General features: G+C 42.6%; 1 protein-coding gene across 1 annotated transcript; it reads right to left on the bottom strand.

The window, feature by feature from the left end:
- Window positions 1-4,615: 4,615 nt before the first annotated feature.
- Window positions 4,616-13,823, bottom strand: MCIDAS (multiciliate differentiation and DNA synthesis associated cell cycle protein). Its single transcript, XM_044657736.1, has 7 exons — window positions 13,686-13,823; window positions 13,444-13,531; window positions 13,092-13,183; window positions 7,801-7,873; window positions 6,750-6,964; window positions 5,733-5,843; window positions 4,616-5,059 (listed from the first exon to the last, which is right to left on the bottom strand). The coding sequence occupies exons 1-7, from the start codon at window positions 13,821-13,823 to the stop codon at window positions 4,616-4,618; spliced, it is 1,161 nt and encodes a 386-aa protein (XP_044513671.1).
- Between the last annotated feature and the right edge of the window lie 1,559 nt (window positions 13,824-15,382).

The following is a 15,382-nucleotide window of genomic DNA, read 5'->3' as shown; positions in this document are numbered from 1 at the left end:
AAAACCATCAATACATCTGCAGCAATAGCCTTCCCTATTCTCTGGCTTGGCTGTGGCCAGGTCTGACCAGAGATAGGAGGAGAGGTGAAATCTCAAGCTTCCACCAGATCGGTAGTCTCCAGTCATGATTATTAATTAGTCTAATAGATAATAGATCAATAGGGCTTCCAATCCCCAAATCTTGACCTTGTTATCCTTTCCCTATTTATAGATAAAGAGTGTTCAATAACTAGTACCTTCCTGAGTGGTCTTTCTATCATGGCCCTTGAGAAGGGAGTTAAACACAGTCAGATCCTAAAAATTATCCAAGGCTGATCAATAGCCCAATATTAATCAACCCAACCCCAAGTTGGGCCTGGAAAGGTTAACCATCTATCTAACCTCTCAAGGGTCCTTGCTTGGGCAGCTGTTGAAGGAATTTCTAACAGGTTAGCAACCAAACCTGTTAGAGAGAAGGGGATAACTTACAGCAGCAGCCAGGGTGATAGGAGTAGATGTTCCTCCCATCAACTGCAGCTGAGGAGATCATAGGCAGATATACATCATCAACATCATTATACATCTATATCTCTCTGTACCCACATATTTCTTTAACACTACATACAGATATATATGTGTGTATAGATCTATAACCTAGGTCATATTTCAGCATCTAGAAACTTTTTTAATAGAGGGAATATGGTATTTGGAGTCAGCTATCTCAGATTTGAATCCGTGCCTTCCTTCTGTCTTTGTGTCTTTGGGCCTAAATTCATTAACCTCTCTGGCTCTCAGTGTTCTCTCCTGTAAAATGAGAGGGTTGGACTAAATGACTTCTGAAGCACCTGGCCATTCTAAATCTAGACTCTTATGATCCTATTAGGCCTCCAGGATGATGAGTTGGTTTTCTACAGAGTATTTATGGGAAATAAGATTTAAAGGAGGAATTATGATATAAATCTAGAGAAGGAATATCCACACTGGTGAAATTAGAAAATTTTAAAGTATTAAAAGTAAGAAGAAAAATAAATACTTGTTAATGGGGGGGGGGTAGGGGGGTTGTAAAAAAAAAATAAAGGACTTCCTTTGTAAAGTTAGCTATTGTCCAGGACAGGTTAGGGTTTTCTTTTTGAAGGAAGGAGTTGTTTGTTTTTGCTGCAGATTCTACTGTGCAGACATTTCAGATTCTGTGCATTTGAGCTGACTAAAAAATTCATGAATAGTAATACTGTAAATAGTACTTCAGAGATTTATTAGCAAAGTGCTTTACATATTTCATTTGAGCATGACAATAACCAGAAAAATAGAGGTTACCATCTATTTCACAAATAAGGAAACAGAGGAGCATGAAGTAAAGTTAAATAATTTGTCCATAGTCACACATCTAGTGAGTGTCTGAGGGAGGACTGGAGCTCAGGTCTCCTCAACTCCAAATCCAATGCTCCAGTCACTGCACCATTGTTTATAAAAATTTTTCATCTATTAGACCATGAGGAAATGTGGGTTTGTATCAATTTATTGGTTTCTAAAGAGCTGTTTCAATACAAATAACAGTACACATCATAAACTGGTGTAGCAGGTTCTGCTACCGCTACCCAGCTCAACTGTTACATGATATCTGAACTCAGATGGCAGAGTCTTAAGCTAAGATGGAATAGCACTGGGCTAGTGCCAGATCTGAGCCTCCTAAATTCAAGAAGTTCCTCCTTGAGGACCACATGAAGGCTACAGAACAACAACAAAAAAATGGGAGAGGTATGGGAAAGTAAAGGGAGGAAAAAAACATTTGCCTCTAATATTACATTTCTACTACTCTGTAAATGATTTATGGTATAAAAAAGAGACATGATGAACAGGAGATTGAAGCAAGAAGGAAAGACTAAGACATTTTCTAAGATTTCCAAGCTAAGAATTTAAAAATGTCTTTTGAATTGTGCCATCTTACCTGCAGAATTCCAATGTATAAAAAGCATTCCTTATGACAAAAACATATAGATATCTGTTGTTGTTCAGTCATTTCAGTCATGCCTACCTCTTCCTGACCCCATTTGGGATTTTCTTGGCAAAGATATTGGAGTAATTTGCCATTTCCTTCTCCAGTTTATTTTACAGATTAAGGAAACTGAGGCAAACAGGTTTAAGTGATTTGCCCAGGGTTACACAACTGGTAAGGGTCCGAGGCCAGATTTTAACTTGGGAAAATTGATTTTTGGTGTGGCACTCATATATGTATGTTTATAAATATATTTATGTATACATAATTGTATATATACACATATTATGTCCCCTCCATCTTTATTCATGAGTTGAACCACATCCTTATACTATTATGTTCCTAGAGCAGGAGTTTTTAACCTGGAGTCAATGAACTTGTTTTTGTTTTTTAGTATCTCAATAGCTATATTTCAACATAACTGATTTGTTTTTTAATCCACTGTATTTCCTTCTATGTATTTAAAAACATTATTCAGAGCAGAGATCCACAAACTTCACTGGACTGCCAAAGGGTCCTATGATCCCCAAATGCCTCAATCAGTCTGATGCTCTTTTGAACAAAATTAGCTTTCCAACCTTCATAAAATTTCTCTTTCAATGCCTTCTCATAGTACGGAGGTGACCTTTGAGTCCTTAAGGCTAAGTCAGTGAAATTTAAGTTCAGACAGCACCTGCTAAATTAAAATGGTTTCCCTTTGTGCTCCATCTTCCACAGGTACATGGGACTGTATACTTGGCCATCTGAAGGACATGTGGTCATCTGAGGAACTCCTTCCAGGCACCTGAGGACCAACCTAACAAAGTACAGAAAGACTAATTTTCTAGAAGGTTTCACCACCTAGATGATGAACTCTTTTGACCATTTAGTAAGTCATGGGCAGCTAGGTGGTGCAATGGATAGAGCACTAGGCCTGAAGACCAAAAAACTCATACTGAGTTCAAATCTGGCCTTGACACTTACTAGCTGTGTAACTCTTGGCAAGTTACTTCACTCTATTCACCTCAGTTTTGTCATCTGCAAAATGAACTGAAGAAGGAAGTGACAAGCCACTCCATTATCTTTGCCAAGAAAACCTTAAATGGAGTCATGAAAAACAATTGAACAGCAAAAACAAAACAGGGAAGGGTTGCTATATGAGTAGAAATAGTAAGCACACCACTGTACTCAAAAATCTTCTAAAGAATAGAAGAGGAATGAATCATTTTTATGTAGCTCAAATTTTTTAAAATAACATTTTATATGTATATTAAATCATATAAAGTTATAGAAATGATATTTTTAAACTAATGTGCTTAACATATTCACGTAGAAGTAAAATATATTTGCGTCTATCTCAAGCAAAAAGAATTAAAGGAGCCGAGTTCAAATTCTGACTCTGGTACATGATACCTGTGTGACTTGGGCCAATCCATTAAGTTTTCTGGGGTTCAGTTTCCTCAGACATAAATTGAGGGTGGGGGCAGCCCCTACAGATGAAGGAGCACTAGTTCTGGAGTCAGAGGATGTGGGTTCAAATCCTGACTTTGATGCTCATCTGTATAACCTTGGGAAACTCATCAAATCTCAGTTTCCTTCCTTATCTTTTAATGAGATGATTTGACCAGATAGTCTCTGCCAACTATTAAAGCTTAAAATTGCACTAAGTTTTAGGATCCAGATCTAAATCTATCATTCTATGCTTTTTTTTTTGAGATACAGAATCTACCATTTCATTTCTCAAAGCATAGTTTCATCATTCTTATCTTTCCTTCCTTCTATTACTGGCTGGAATAATAGTTTGAAAAAACTACATTTCCTTCCAGCAGGAGAGAAAGTAGAATAACACAGAAGAAAAAAGAACTAGTATTTATTAAATACTTACTATGAAGAAATGGTTAGAATTCCAGGCTTGGAGTCAAGAAGACCCAAATTTAAAACCAGCCTCAGACCCCTACTAATCGTGTAACTCAGGGCAATTCACTTAACCCTGTTTGCCTCAGTTTCCTCATCTGTAAAATGAGCTGGAGAAGAAAATGGCCAGCCACTCCAGGATCTTTGCTAAGAAAACCCCAAATGGGGTCAAGATGAGTCGGAAGAAACGCCTGACTGAATAAAAACAAAACAAAACATGAAGACCACTACAAGTGTTCTAAATCAGAAAACCTGGGATCTAGTCCTAGTAGTCATTAACTTAGTTGTGTGACCTTGGACCAGTTCGTAAACTCCAGACCTCAGCTTCATTCATTGTAAAATGAGAGGTTTGGACTTTAAAATGCCTTACAAGCTTCTTTTTTTTTTTTTTAATTCCTATGATTCTCATTCAGAATAATGCGTAATTTAAAAAGTGATGGCACTACATCTTTGGATCCCGTTCCCCCTCGCCCGCCCCTTTTAAAAGAGGAAGGTGTTATACTACAGCATTTTCTACTAGATTTTGAAATACAGTATTCCTACAAGCTGTTTCAGTTCATAACAACAAAATCCCCGAGATTGGGAGCGGGATGCATTGGCCGGGTAGGATAGAGAGAGGTCTTCGCCAAAAGTGAGGTTTTCGAGACAGGAGCAGCACAAAACATTGCGGTCGTGCAGGCAATGCCTCCCGGTGTCAGACAGAGGGGCGGTTAAAACAGTGCAACTGGGAGGCCCTTTCTTTTCCTGAGCTCAGCTAGGAACCCAGCGGAATTTGTAGCCCCCGCTGGCGGTCCGAATAGTAAAGGCATTGCCCTGGGGGAACGCCAGAGTACGGATGGTGCAGTGGTCGCGAATAGGGGTGCTGAAAGAGCCGCCGTCTTCCAGCTCGCTATGACTCAAGTTCAGGGATCTCTGCCTGCAGTCTGCCTGCAGACCGCGGAAGGCTCCGTGCAGGGCCACCGCCGAGGTACAGTCTGTGTCCGGGGCTTCCGGCTGCAGCCTGGGCCGCTTAGTGTCCCGGCTCTGCAGAGCCACGTCGCACTGCTCCGAGATCTCTCGCAGTATCGCGTCCACTTCCGCGCCATCCTGGCCGCTGGCGGTGAGCAACTCCTCCAGGCTCCTCTTGGCTGACGCTTTGAGCAGGAAGGGTTCCGGGGCAGCTCGACAATCCTGGGCCTGGGTGATCATCAGCTTCTGTGATTTTAGGGGAAAGGGAGTTGAGTGTAGTCTGGCCACTTGGCATCAAGGTTAAACTCGGTTCTGGGAGTTGCGCACAGACAAATGGGGACTGAGCGCAGAATGAGCAGTCCTGCTGAGGGCCACTGATAATATTCCCATCTATCCTTTCCGTGGGATGGAAAATGGACATCTACAGAAGAGCTACTGCCCGGCAGCCAGAGGCAAATGAGCTAATTGATGTAAATCATTTTTTTAAAACCTTAAAGCCCCATAAAATGCCAGTTATTGTTATTATTGTGATCAGTCTCCAGTCACCAAGTCTCCAGTTTAGTGATGACACTCCCAGAGCCGTCTACTGCACTCCTGCTGAGCGCAAGTAATGTTTACAGAGCAATACAGAGGTGTGCTGGTAAATGTTTAACGAGGAAGCGAGGTGTATGCTTTCAATTTAATCTGCATTATTAACACCTTCTTAAATCTGGAAATCAACAAAACAATCAATTAAGGACTGATATTGTATAGGTTGCCCATTTCGGGGGTATCAATACTCACGTTGGCATTTTAGCAATCTCTTGAAAGCCGCTCCCGCACACTCCTCGGTGAACAAGTAACTATATCGTGGAGCTAAGATATTACTGGTCATTCCTCTCGATTACTTTTTCTAAACCCCAGCCATCGCCCCACTTACATCAAGGACAGAAGCCAGGTGCCGAGTCCGGCTGGCCAGCTCCTTCAACTGAATGTTCCTTTCTTTCAAGGATGCAATCTCCTCCTGCTTCTGGGTCAGTGTCACGTGCAGCTGCCAGGCAGGGGGAAAGCACAGAGGATTGCATGACAGTCCCAGACATATCATACATTCCTGAGGGAGTGGACTTGGGGAAGTCAATGGTCCTATGGAAGAAGAGGCTTGGACCTGGATTCAGAGAACTCTGACCCCACTAGCTGAATGGTATTCCCTTCACCTCTCTGTTTCCTCATGGGATCTCTTAACATCTCGGGCACAATTTAGATTCTTAATATATATTCTATTCAATCTCTAATATAATATTCCATCTCAAATTGTAAATATAACTGCACAGGGAAAAGCAAGAGTCAGGTGGTCTAAGTGGCTAGAAAGCTAATCTCATTCTGAGAAAGACATGGATTCAAATCCTGCTTATCCCAAGAGACAATGCAGTTTTCATCTCTAGTCCTTATTTAAGCAATGAAAGCCACACCAAGACTTTTGGGATGTCTAGAATACTGACTTTGTGACCATAAGTAAATCACTCATCCTCTGAGAGCTTTAGCTACCTCTTTAAGGCTATAAATCACAGGTGTGTTGTTGATCTGAAATTTCCCACACCACTGAAATCAAGTGTGGACCAAAAGAAGAAAAAATAAACAGGTACATGAATTCACAAGAGCATTTACATGCCAATGCCAAGGGGTAAGTTTACAGTAGTCTATTTCCACCAACAATTTAACAGGATTCGGATCTTATCTCTACCATTTGGATTTCACAGCTAGATGGAGCTTGGAGGAATTGAGGGCAGGAACTATCAAAATTATTAAGGCACTTCCAGTGGAATAGGGAAAAGTTCCAAAAGTACCAATTATCTTTTGGAATTCTGAAAAGGACTTGGGGAAGATGTCACTACATCTGGATTGGTTTCCCCTGTTTCCAGGTCCCAAGATCCCCACCCTTGAGCTCTGTTCTCCCTACTTGATTATTTTCTACCAAGGCATCTCCCAGGGCTTTCTGGTTCTGGTCGGCCACTTCCTTCCAGTACTGTTCAGGATGAGGAACACCCTGAATGCTCACAGGAGGCATAGGGTGCTCCGGTTGGGGAGAAATGCAGGAACCAAAGGGTGAAGCATCACAGGAAGGGAAGGAAAAGTCCTCAGGACCCATGGAAGATGACATCAAAGATGATGGGTCTGTGGAGCAACACACAATGGCATCACTGACAGTGCTAATACAAAAGTTACAACAGATTTCTGGTTAAAATCTCCAATATCTTTTCAGAGATTTTATTTGGAAAATCTATCCCCCTATACCTCATTCTCCATGGGAACTAGAGAAGTGATTAGGGAACAGTCCTTTATCCCAGTGTCCATCATTAGAGATTCTCTGACTTTTCCCCCTCTCCAAAATGGATAAAATGGAAATGATCTCCCTTTTATTTGGGAGCAGCTAAAAGGATAATTTAATTTATAAAGCGTTTTAAGATTTACAAAGCCTTTACATGCCATATCTCTTTTGGTCCTCTAGTCTCCTTGTGCAGTTTAAGCAGGAAAGGCATTATTAAAAATAAAGAACTCAAGGCTCAGAGAGCTTGCCCTAAGACATGAGGCTAAAACTATATAAAATTACCCTAATATACATTTCTTTCTCTTCCACAGACTTCTCACTCTTATCACACCTCACTCAAGGAGTTGCACAGTAAAAACTAATCCTGAGCCCTGTCTATGTAGGAAGTACAAAAGACGAAATCATTCATTCATCTACTCAGTTTGGAAGTGGTAGAGGGAGTTGCGGGGTTACCAAATTGCAAAAATAACTTTTTATTTTTAACTGTCACTTCCTATTCAGAGCTATAATGGTTGTTTAAAAGTTTTCTCCTCTTGCCAGAAACAGATGAGGAATTACCCAGCTGAAGAAATAAGCAACAGGCTTGTGCCACTGTTTCTAAGTGGGTGGTGGACATAGAAGGGAAATCTCTTTTGCTGGAGCTCTACCTAGTCTCATCCTTCCACTACAAAACCACACTTGCCTGATATGAGGTTATCCACTGCATCCCTGAAATCCTGCAGATCAAATTCTGTTTCTGTTTGTGGACAGGGGTTCTGAAACAAAGTAGAAATGTAGCACTGAGCTTAATTAGATTATCCTAAATCATCCTAATAATTCTTTGACCAGTCCTAATTATACACATCTGCTTTATCTAGTGCCCTTTGGCTAGTTCATCCTCCCGCACGCACACACATTCTCTCACTTACTCACACAATCCGCCATACCTGAAAATCCAAGCCCCATCCTAGACATTGCAAATAGCAGGCTTGCATTGCCATGGGAGCGGAGGGAGAGATATATAATAAGGGATGCAAGGGTAAACGTGCTTAATCCGAAGGCGAAATCTGGAGATAACTGTGGGGCATGGAGGCGCAGCTATTAGGCTTCCTACTACACCGGTCCCAGAGGCTGGGTCCGAGCAGGTGTAGTACTCTAGTCTGGCTGGACCTCTCTGGATGGCACGCGCAGCGTCAGAGTCTCTGGAGAGCCTCTTAGCCTCTGCTGAAACCTTATTGGCCAGTCACACGAGCCAACCACCTTCCTCCCTCGGGGTGCTGCGCATTACTCCCCAGAGGCCGTGAAACATTAACTAGAACTCGAACCTCTCCACCAGCTCACGTTGTGCCCAGAAGACGTGCCCGCAGTAGCTGGATCGGGGCAAACACGTGCAGCATCCGAGTCCTTTGCAGCCTCTTGAATCCTTCCCAGAGACTGGCAGGCAACTCATGTATCAGTCCGGGATCTACCTGAGATCGGGGTGAAGGCCTGAAAGCAGAGTTCGGCTCCCTTTGAACCTAACGCTGTAGTTACACAGGAATAACAAACCACAGGAATAGGGACTGCTGGCCCAACTATTTGCTGAAATTAAGAAGTGATTCTAAAGCTAAAGGGAGGCAAGCTCTGCTAGAGGGCGGGGTTTGTTGTTGACGGTCGGTTCCATTCTAACTGACCCACTGCACTCTGCACATTTCACAAGCTCCGGGAGAATCTAGTGCTGTAGAATCTTGTGGCTTAATGAAAAGAATCCTGGCTTTGCCTTCAGAGGCTGGGAGTTCAGAGACCTCATTGACATCAAGACCCAGAGCAATTCTTTTGCCTTCCTTTGACTTTTTTAGAAGAGAGCAGGCTAGACTAGAGTTGTTGTGTCTGTTAACTTTTTGAAAGTTTTTTTTAATAACTATTTCAAGATAATTGGTTTAAAATATACAGAAGCTGATGTGTTTTATTTTATGTATTTAAAAACATTATTCTGAGAAAGGATCCATTCTGCCAGAAGGGCCAATAGCACATAAAAAAAAAAAAAAAAAGATTAAGAATGGTCCAGGATCTAGATGATATCTGAAATCCCTTGCAGACCCAAGTCTGTAATTCTATGATATGGAGAAGCAAGTAAATGAGTAAATAGCAGTAATAAAAAGCACTAGTTTGGGAATTAGAGAAGCTGGGCTTGTGTCCAAACTCCTCCACTTACCAGCCTGTGACTGGAACACTCATTTTCTCTAAGTTTCAGCTTCCTCATTTGTAAACTATATTTGCAATCCAAACCTCATAGGATATAGAAATGTGAGTTATTTTTTTCATATGTATTTCTCATAAGAGAAATTTGGAGAGAAATGCTACTACTTTCTGGCAACCTGTATGTCTCTCCAAATTTCTCTTATGAGAAAAGAACCAAAACATCTCAGTCACTGGAAAAGAGAATTTGCTGATTCTTGAAAAGTCAAGTATATATACATATACACATATATGTATGTATGTATATTATGGGAAGGCCGTAGGAAAGGGATTGGGAATGCTGTGCAATGCTGATTACTCATTTGTTTTTGTTTGCTTGTCTTTTTGTTTTTGCTTTTTACAGAAAGAATTCAGTTGAAGATTGAGCTTTCTTTCCCAGAAAGTAGAGGAAAATTCATTCAGGATGTGATCTAAGTATGTCCAAAGGTATGACTCAAATCTATATTAACACCATCACCCATCTCAAAATAATTTCCACAGAATTCCACCATTAACCATTCACTGTCCCTTCTCTAGAAGCCTTTTTTTAGACCCTTATCTTTCATCTTAGTACTGGTTCCAAGGCAGAAGGGCTATAAGGGCTGGGCAATAGGGGTTAAGTGACTTTCCCAGGGTCACACAACTAGGAAGTGTCTAAGGTCAGATTTGAATCCAGGACTCAATCTACTGAGCTACCTAGCTGTCTGATGGTCTTCTTTTAAAATACAAAAGCTCATAGAACAAGATCATATGCATCCCTTAACACCTTAATGTGCACAAATTTATTAGATTACTTTCCTTAAGAGGAGCTATAAGGTCTGGGCAGCCATACTTGGTACTTGGTACCTTGAAAGAGGAATAACTGAAAGTGTGTGTTGTGTGGCTGTGTATGTTGAGTGGGCAGAATAAGGAAAAAATGTGGGCACCAAAGACAAAAATGGTACACTTTTGAATCTTGCTTAGGGCCAGCCCTTTTTTTAAGGAGTATAGTTTTAAGTGTTTAAGAATACACCTAGATTCAAATCTGACCTCAGACACTTCCTAGCTGTGTGACTCTAAAAAAGGAAGGAAGCAAGCAAGGAAGGAAGGAAAGAAGGAAGGAAGGAAAAGACCAAACCAGAGAAAAGATGTTTTGATGATCCATACTCATTCTGAAAATTGCTCCCTCTATGTGTTAGCAGTTGCCAGAGCTTTCACTGGACTTGCCACAGACATTTGAGAACCAATAATTTTCTAGGATTTTTAAAAGTGCATTTATTAAAAGTAATAGTTAAAGAGGCTTTCTCTATCATGTTATATCTGGTGACTGTCTACCTTGCCCACCATTAGTCCCAGCTCTTTACTAGTGTGTTCTTCCCCATTATAAAGGTAACTGGATGGTTTAATGCATAAAGTGATGGACTTGGAATTAGAAAGACATGAGTTCAAATTCTGCCTCAAACACTTAAAAGCTCTATGACTCTGGGCAAGTCAAACCTTCTCTCAGCCTCAGGTTCCACATCTGTAAAATGAGGATGTTGGACTTGATGGCCTATAAATTCTCTTTCAGGCCTAAGTCTATGTTGCTATTATTCCCTCCTCTGAAACACAGAGAAAGGAGGCCAGCCTTAGCATACTAAGTGGTCACGAATGTTTATTTGCTTATTTTGTAGAATCATAAAATGCTCTGGATCTGGAAGAGACCCAAAAGTCATTTGATCCATTTTATATGTAAGGAAACTAAGAACCTGCCACATGGTAGGATTGATTATTGATTAACAATAGTAACTGAATTAACTAGTGATATACCTAGGACTAGAACATAGGCCTCAATCAAACTTCTTTTCCTAGTACCATCCTGCTTCATCCTACCTGATTTGGGAGTCTAAAGCCACTCCTGGAAGCTCCCCTTTCTCACAGCACCTTTCCCAAGGAATTCCAGGACAATTCTGAGGAGGGTAGAGTCCATTTCTTTTTTTTTTTTTAAACCCTTAACTTTCGGTGTATTGTCTCATAGGTGGAAGAGTGGTAAGGGTGGGCAATGGGGGTCAAGTGACTTGCCCAGGGTCACACAGCTGGGAAGTGGCTGAGGCCAGATTTGAACCTAGGACCTCCTGTCTCTAGGCCTGACTCTCAATCCACTGAGCTACCCAGCTGCCCCCCAGGGTAGAGTCCATTTCTAAGTAGCCTAAATTCACCATTGAGGAGGAGATCTGCTGGAAGCTAGCTGATGCAAGCACACAAATATGAGTGCAGAGATAGGTTTCCAACTCAAGTGTCCTGATTCCAAGTCTATTATTCTTTTTAGCATAAACTTTTCCTTCCCCTTCAGTAAAAATGTGGTGTTTCTCCCCTAAAGAAAAAATAAAATACCTCTGCCCCATGATAATGACAAATTAAAATATGTATCCCCTCAGCAAAAATTTCCAAAAGGATTCTTTTGCCTTTTTGTGTTAATAGAAGAGGAGGGACTTTCCTTTGGGGATTCCCCTTTAATTCAGGAGACACTTGAACAATATTTTCCTGTGCAGTTAGGAGAACTGTAGATCTCTTGGTGAAACTTTCATCAAGGTCTTACAGTATGACTACATTTATACAGTTTAAACCTCTCCACCCAAGAAAAGTTATAAATATCACCTACACCAAGCATTTCCACCCTTTAAACTGTAAGGCTTTCTGTCTGTTGAAATTTGTTTCAGACAATCCAGAAAGCTGAACTCACTAGAGTCCTGCTCCCCCCCCCCCCCAAGCAGCTTGCATTAGGGAATTGCTGAACTTGAGATCCAGAGCTATTTCTATTTGGTTTAGGTGAGTTGAAGGCATTAGACCTCTTTTCTTCAAAGAGATGGGCAAATGGCTAGCTCAGATGGAGGTTAGTGAGCTCTATATCCTTAGTAACATATTCCTACTAGTCTCTATGGAACCAGCTGGGGAAATACTTGGGAATCTGGAATTTGAATTGTCTCTGTGAACTCTGTTTGTCAAAGAGTCTAGGTTCCTAATGGCAAATCCTTCCATCCACCATCACAACCCAGGTTTTGAGACTCAGAAACATAGACCATTGCTCCACATCATAAGGCTGTATCTATATATAAAATAACCCTAACTACACTCTTACTTTATCTTCCTCGGACCTATATCTCCCTCCTATTCCACTTTCCTCAATGGGGTGCAATCTCATCCTAAGCGAAAGATAGCTCAGAGTCTTTGCTGGAAGAAAGGGATTAGACTCAGCATGGATGGAGAAAGAGAATATCAGTTAGGGATCACATTTCCCCTTCCTCCACTTCCCAATCCATTCCCAAATAATGTTTATACACTTTGCCTTCCTATCATTAGCCTAAAAGGTAGGTGGCAAATATTTGGAATTCTCCTTTTTCCTCTCAGAAACCCCTTATTGGGGTTGCTCACAATAGTCTGGGGGAAACTGAGGCCCATACTAGAAAGAGTCAAAGGGGGAGGGAGCAGAAAAGCAAAAAGAGAGGGTTTTTAAAAAATTAATTTGCCATTCCAGTTAGTTTCTATCTCTTATCCAGCCAAAACCTAGCATCTTCAGAGAAGCAGAAGTCACCACCAGGAGCCCCTGAGGTATTTACTACAGGCAAGAACTGTTTGCATCCTCAGCTCTTAGCATAGTACCTGACACAGAGAAGATGCTTAATAAATGAGTCCTTGAATGTAGTCGAGTTGGGTAGGGTAGACATGGGAAGATTCCTGGAGTATCAGAGCCCGTGTTTAGGGATGCGGGAGGTGAAGGGATGGATGCAGAAGGACTGCCAGAATCCGAAGAGGATGTACCTGTGAAACCGCAGCATCACAACTCGGGGAGCTCCCCTGGTGGAGTAGTGAGGAACAGTCCGCGAAATCCTGCCAGTCAATTGTAGTCAGGGCTGGGAGAGGAAGAGACGGAGGCATGAGTACAGATCCCAAAATGTGTATCTCCGTCATCCTCCATCCCATTCCCCCTTTTCCTGCTTCCCAGAATTGAAATGGACAGATAGGGCGCCACTAGCAAAATCGTTAGGGAGAGGAGACGGAGCTGGGGGCAGATATGGGATTGGTAGCTAAAGATTAGAGTAGTTGAGCATAATCAGCATTCCAAGTCACATCCACTGGGAGAAATATTCTGAACCTGGGGAGTCTTGCTCACCTGGCAAACCTGCCAGCTCCGCCTCCGGGGGGTCAGTGTAAACAGAGATGGGGCTGCTACTCCCAAAGAACTTCCGCGGGGGCGCGAACTGAATCGGGAAAGAAACAGTGATGCGGAAAAGTCTCTCGGAGTCAAGTCGCAGACATTCCCCATCCCATGCTCACCCGACTCCCAACACCGGTTCCTACCCCTGGGGCTCTGGGTATGCTCCCAGATGCCCCCCTCCAACCCCTTCTCCGCACCTTCTTCTCCAACTTCCCCGGTTTCCTGAGCTGCCGGCTGGACAGATCCAGCATCCTATTGGGACAGATACTGTCGAAGGCTCTACGGCCCCCGATGCCCCCAATACTCCTGACGGGGCCGCCTCCGCAGTTCTGCATCCCGATGCCTGGATTGGGCTCCAGTTGCGGAGTATTTGGCCTTCTCCTGAACTTTGAACGGAATGGGTGGGCGCCCTGGCGGTCAGCGCCGTGGGCATCAACCCTGAGGCAGCAACTGGAGGTGCAGGAAGTGGGTGAGTCCCGGGGAAAGTGGGGCTCGAGAGGAGCAAGACAGAGAAGAAACTGGGAGGGGGCTACGGCAGAGATAAGAAGCAGAGCGAGGGAGGACCTGAGAGTACTTTGAGTCTGGAGGGGCGGGTCTTGGCCTGGGCGCCAGAGGTGGCGCCTTCATCTCGGACAATCTGCGCTCTGGAGGAGGCGTGAAAATTCAACCTGGCAACAGGGCTTCCCCCGGGAACTTGGGCAGCCGAAGCCCGGGCCGGCTAGCGCCCTTTCGGCAGACGTTGGCGCCGCCCGCCGGGCCACGCGACTGCAGCCTGGCGGGAGGAGGGAGGTAAGAAAGGAGGAGGGCAAAAAGGAGGAGGGGATGGGAGGGAGATGAGGAGAGAAGGAAAGAGGGTGTGACAGACTGGATGCCCAAACTCTAAGCATTTACTTGCTTCTGCTTCCCCTCACCACAGCCCTTAGAGGGGCAAATTCAAACTGAATTACAAAAAATTCTCAGTGAAAATCGGTTCTGCTACACCCTGAGTCAACGCAACATGGAAAGTGCTGAATATATGCAAAATTACAAAAATAACGGTACCAAAACAAAGTTAGTATCCTCTCTGCGCTATGGCCAGCAATTTTGTCCGGGAAGACAGATCGGCAGGCAGACTGATAAGTAAACAGACAGACAGACTCACAAAACACACACACCAACAACTTCCTTCTTAGGATTAGTTACAATTCGACTAGTGGGGAAACTCTTTTTAGCAGCAATTGGGTTCTTTCAAAGAGGATTCTCAAATCCAGAGAGACTCAGAGGAAAAGCCTTCTAAATTACAAAAGCACCTGCCCCGAGTCACAGGGCCCGTTGACCAGTGGGGTCAAAATAGTCTTGCCTCCTCGATCCTCCTGGACCATCTCTCCTTTCATCACTAGATGAGCAAGACGCTTTTATCTTACCTGCCTCACTTTCCCAAATTGGGCAAAAGACAGATGAAGATGGAGAGAAAAACTTTGGCTGAGCGTGATGTGCACTCGAATAGCACAGATAATGCAAATGAAACATTTACAATTACTCAAAACCCCATTTTAGCCAATTGTTTGCCTGCTGCATCAAACCACTACTTAACGTAGTAATTTTTATAATTTTGAGTTTGTTTTTATATTTATTTTATAATATGATTAAATATGTTTATATATTTGTTTATTTATATCCTACCCACCCTTCTGAAAGTTTACAAAGAAATACAGAAATGGTCAAAATGTAGGCAGCAAGGATGATGAGTTGGATTGAAGAAACAAAGAATCTGAATGAATCTCAAGATGGATAAACAGGACAAAGAAGCACTGGACAAAGAAGGTATTAGATAAAATTTCATGGTCATTATTGGTGCAGAGTGGTTAGGAGCAGTTCCTTTGATTGCATGATTCTTCTCAGATTCTGCTTGGAA

This window comes from Gracilinanus agilis, chromosome 1 (assembly GCF_016433145.1).
Source record: "Gracilinanus agilis isolate LMUSP501 chromosome 1, AgileGrace, whole genome shotgun sequence".
NCBI classification, from domain to species: Eukaryota; Metazoa; Chordata; class Mammalia; order Didelphimorphia; family Didelphidae; genus Gracilinanus; species Gracilinanus agilis.
The sequence above is the reverse complement of the archived record's forward strand: the minus strand, read 5'-3'. Positions and strand labels throughout refer to the sequence as shown.